A 3,507-nucleotide genomic window follows, 5' to 3' on the forward strand; every position below is an offset into this window, starting at 1 on the left:
CCCAGGCCAGATGGAGCTGAGTGAGGGCGATTAAAACCAAACTCAGTGAAACCCCGTGGCGGGGTGGGGTGAGGGAGTGGGGTGTGGGGTGAGGAGGACGAGGGTCCACACAGGGAATGGCCCTGGCCCGGAGGTGGCTGAACCCGGCCCTGCACCCCAGGGGGGGCGGTCAGGGGCTGCCCCCAGCACCCCGCCAGCCCAGCCAACACGGCCTTGGGGCGCAGGGTGCAGCGCGGGGGGAGCTGTGGGCTCTCCCCACCCGAGGAAGAGCTGGGGCGGTGTGGGGCTACCCCACGGCTGGAGATTATTGCTGGATGCTGCTGGTGAGTGGGGTCCCCACCCCGGGCATCCCCACCAGCCCGGGGGGGCATGGCGTGGCAGGAGAGGAGGATGGGGGCACCGGGAGGGGCTGAATCCCCCCCTCCCCCCTTCACTGCCTCAGCGGCCCTGCGGGAGGACCAGGGCTTGCAGGATGTCTGAGAGAGAGACAATCCCCTTGACCACGTCGCTCTCGTCCACCACCACCAGCCGGTGAACCTGGGGGGGGGGGGGGGGGGGAAGGGGGGGGGTGGGGGGGGGCCCCGGGCCCCCCGCCCCCCCCCACCTGCCACTGGTGCCCTGGGGAATGGTTACCTCGGCCTCTACCAGGCGGTTGATGATAGTTTCCAGCGTCTCGTGCTTATAACACTTGAGGACGCCCTCGAAGTAGTGGGAGCGATGCTGCAGCGCCCGTGTCACCGTCACGTCCAGGTTGTTGTAGGTCTTTTCGGCTGCCAGGTTCTGGGGTAGGAAGAGGTGTTGGGGATGGAGCCGGGTCCCGCGTGGCCCCCACCACCCTATAGTCCCCACCCCGCAGCCGAGGCTTTGCCCCCTCCCCACCTCCAAAGACCCCCCAGTACTCACAATAACGTCGAATTTGGAGTAGATATCCACCACCCGCCCTAGGGAGGAAAAAAAAACAGCTGTGAGAGGCACAAACCCGTAGTGCTGGGTTTCCATACAGCCGGTCCCCAGTACACTGGAAAGGATGTGGAGCCTGAGCCGGTGGTTCGGGGACAGCCAGCACACGCTGTGCCCTGCGCCGGGCCCTGTCCTTACCCGACTCATCAACGACCGGCAGAGCGGACACGCGATGCTGCACGAAGATGCCCAGCGCCACGTAGATGGGGGTGCTGGTCCGCACCACGGCGATGTTGTTGTAGGTGCCGATCCGCAGCTCCTCCAGCGTCTTGGCCATGAACTCAGGCTTTGGGACCTCTGCTATCTGCAGGGGACGGGGAGGGGGACAGTGCTGATGCTGGCTCGACCTGCCGCCCCCAGGTCCCGCAGTGCTGCCGGCTCCGGCCACCCCTGGCTTGTGGGGGACCTGGGCTGCGGTCCTAGGAGTGAAAGCAGAGAGCGCTGGGTGCGGAGCAGGGTCTGGGGGAGCCCCAAGCAGAGGCGGCGCAGGCAGGGGCAGCAGAGACGGGCTATGGGGTCCCTGCAGAGACCTGGGGGCCCCCCAGCACCCACAATACACCGTGAGGCACCGAAGCTGCACCCACCCCAGTGCCCCGGAGCCGGCGGTACCTGGCACACCTTGGGCCGAGCTCGTCTCAGGGCGGCCCCTGCCGCCACCACGGAACGGGGACAGGACTTACAAAGAGTTTGAGGAACTTGAGGATGCGTTTGTGGGTGAGGATGTAGAGCGTGTTCCCCGAATCGGGGTCAATGACGGGCAAACGGTGGATCTTGTTCCGGATCAGGGAGGAGACGGCGTCAAAGAGGCTGCGGGACAGAAGGGAAAGGGGGAATTTGGGCTTGCCCGGACCCCAACCTCATACCCGAAGGCGCTACCGCCAGACGCGCCCTTCCCCACAGCACAGGGGTACCTAGCGTTGGGGGAAATGCAGACCAGCGGCTTGAAGGAGTCTTGTAGGTAGACCTCTGCAGGAAGAGATGACGCTGAGGGGACCGGCAGTGCCACGGGCAGACAGGGTACAAAGCCGTAGGGCTCCAGGCGCCCCAAGCGGGTCTGGGAGAGCGGGAGGCAGCTGGCAGCGATCCCTCTCACCTCTCCATGTCTCGATTTTGTGCTCCTCCAGCTCATAGATCTGCACCTGGGCACAAGGAGAAAAACCAGGATCAACTGTGGCTGCATGCAGGGCGGGCAGAGGATGGACCCCGGGTCCCCGTGGGGACGAACTCTGTGCAGATGCCTGATCCTTACCATGGGTGACTTGTAGTAGCGGTGCAAGATGTTGATGAAGTCGGTGATGGTCAGCATGCCTGGGGGGAGACGGGCAGGGTGAGCGGGGTCCCACCAGCCCCCCACCGCCCCCCATGACTCCCAGTCCTGCTCGCTCACCCACGAAGCTTTGCTTCTTGCTGTCCCACAGTGGGGCAGCCCGCACGCCATTGGTGACCAGCGCAAAGAAAGCCTTCTTCACCTGCAGCCGGGGACATGGGGAACATCATGGGAGGGACGGGGCACCCCGTGGGGCAGTGGGGACCGCCCCGGCCCGCCACATCCCTCTGCCCCAGTTTGCAAGACCTTTACAGGGTGGGTGAAGAGCCCTGAGACCATCCCCCAGCCCCAAACCTGCCTCCTGGTCCCAGTTAAGTCCTGAGGCTCCAGCCTGGTCCCCTTTCTGTGGCCCCCCCAGCCCCAAACCTGCCCCCCCGGCCCCGGCCCACCTGCAGGGAAGTGTCGAAGACGACCAGCTTGGAGCTGGTGGGGATCAGATCATAACAGCGGTGGGACTTCATGAAGGTGGTGTAGGCGCCATGGTGGGGCTCCCCTGGGGACAGGCAGTGTAAGGTGCCTGCCAGCAGTGAGGAGATACCCCAAACCCCAGGACATCCCAAACCCTGAGACCCCAGAACACCCCAAACCCTGGGGCCCCTACCCTGGGGCCCTGGAGCACCCCAAACCCCAGGACATCCACCTCAAGTCTCCAGGACACCCCAAACTCTGGCATGCTCACCCTGGGACCCTGGAACACTTCAAACCCCGGGACCCCCGAAACCCTGGGACATCCACCTCAAGACTCTAGGACACCCCAAACCCCAGGACATCCCAAACTCTGGGACTCTCACCCTAGGACCCTGGAACACCCCAAACCCGGGACCCCCCACCCTGGAGCTCTGAAGCACCCCAAACCCTGGGACCCCCCAAACCCTGGGACATCCACCTCAAGTCTCCAGGACACCCCAAGCCCTGGGACACTCACCCCGGGACCCCCCCAGCCCAGGACAGGGACCCCCAAGGCAGCTACGGACCCCGGAACACCCGAACGTACACGGCACTTCCCAGTCCTGGGACCCCCCACACCACGGGCCCCCCCCAGACACTCCCAGTATCACCTTCCAGCCCCGGGGGGCTCAGCTCCACCGGGCTCTCTGAGGTCGGACCGGGACCGGGACCGGGATCCTGCGGACAGACATGGGTCGGGCCGGGCCGCGACCACCGCTCCCGTATACCCCGGCCCCGTTCCCTCCCGGTCCCGGTACCCCCATGTCCACCCT

The 3,507-nt window shown here is 65.7% G+C and overlaps 1 protein-coding gene across 1 annotated transcript; it reads right to left on the reverse strand.

Moving 5' to 3' along the window:
* Positions 1 to 202: 202 nt before the first annotated feature.
* On the reverse strand, positions 203 to 3,408 carry PRKAG1 (protein kinase, AMP-activated, gamma 1 non-catalytic subunit). Its single transcript, XM_010566551.1, has 11 exons — positions 3,346 to 3,408; positions 2,677 to 2,780; positions 2,348 to 2,429; positions 2,210 to 2,268; positions 2,054 to 2,099; positions 1,872 to 1,926; positions 1,641 to 1,767; positions 1,099 to 1,264; positions 904 to 941; positions 634 to 780; positions 203 to 537 (listed from the first exon to the last, which is right to left on the reverse strand). The coding sequence occupies exons 2-11, from the start codon at positions 2,746 to 2,748 to the stop codon at positions 439 to 441; spliced, it is 891 nt and encodes a 296-aa protein (XP_010564853.1). The 5' UTR covers positions 2,749 to 2,780; positions 3,346 to 3,408; the 3' UTR covers positions 203 to 438.
* Between the last annotated feature and the right edge of the window lie 99 nt (positions 3,409 to 3,507).

This window comes from Haliaeetus leucocephalus, unplaced genomic scaffold (assembly GCF_000737465.1).
Source record: "Haliaeetus leucocephalus isolate CR32 unplaced genomic scaffold, Haliaeetus_leucocephalus-4.0 Scaffold214, whole genome shotgun sequence".
NCBI lineage: Eukaryota > Metazoa > Chordata > Aves > Accipitriformes > Accipitridae > Haliaeetus > Haliaeetus leucocephalus.

Excerpts from the sequence above, each read along its gene's own strand:
- PRKAG1 (XM_010566551.1), bottom strand. The coding sequence starts at position 2,748 with ATGAAGTCCCACCGCTGTTATGATCTGATCCCCACCAGCTCCAAGCTG. Across the intron at positions 2,100-2,209 it reads GCTACTACAAGTCACCCATG|GTGCAGATCTATGAGCTGGA; the intron begins GTAAGGATCAGG and ends CCTTGTGCCCAG. Across the intron at positions 1,265-1,640 it reads TCAAGTTCCTCAAACTCTTT|ATAGCAGAGGTCCCAAAGCC; the intron begins GTAAGTCCTGTC and ends CGTCCCCTGCAG.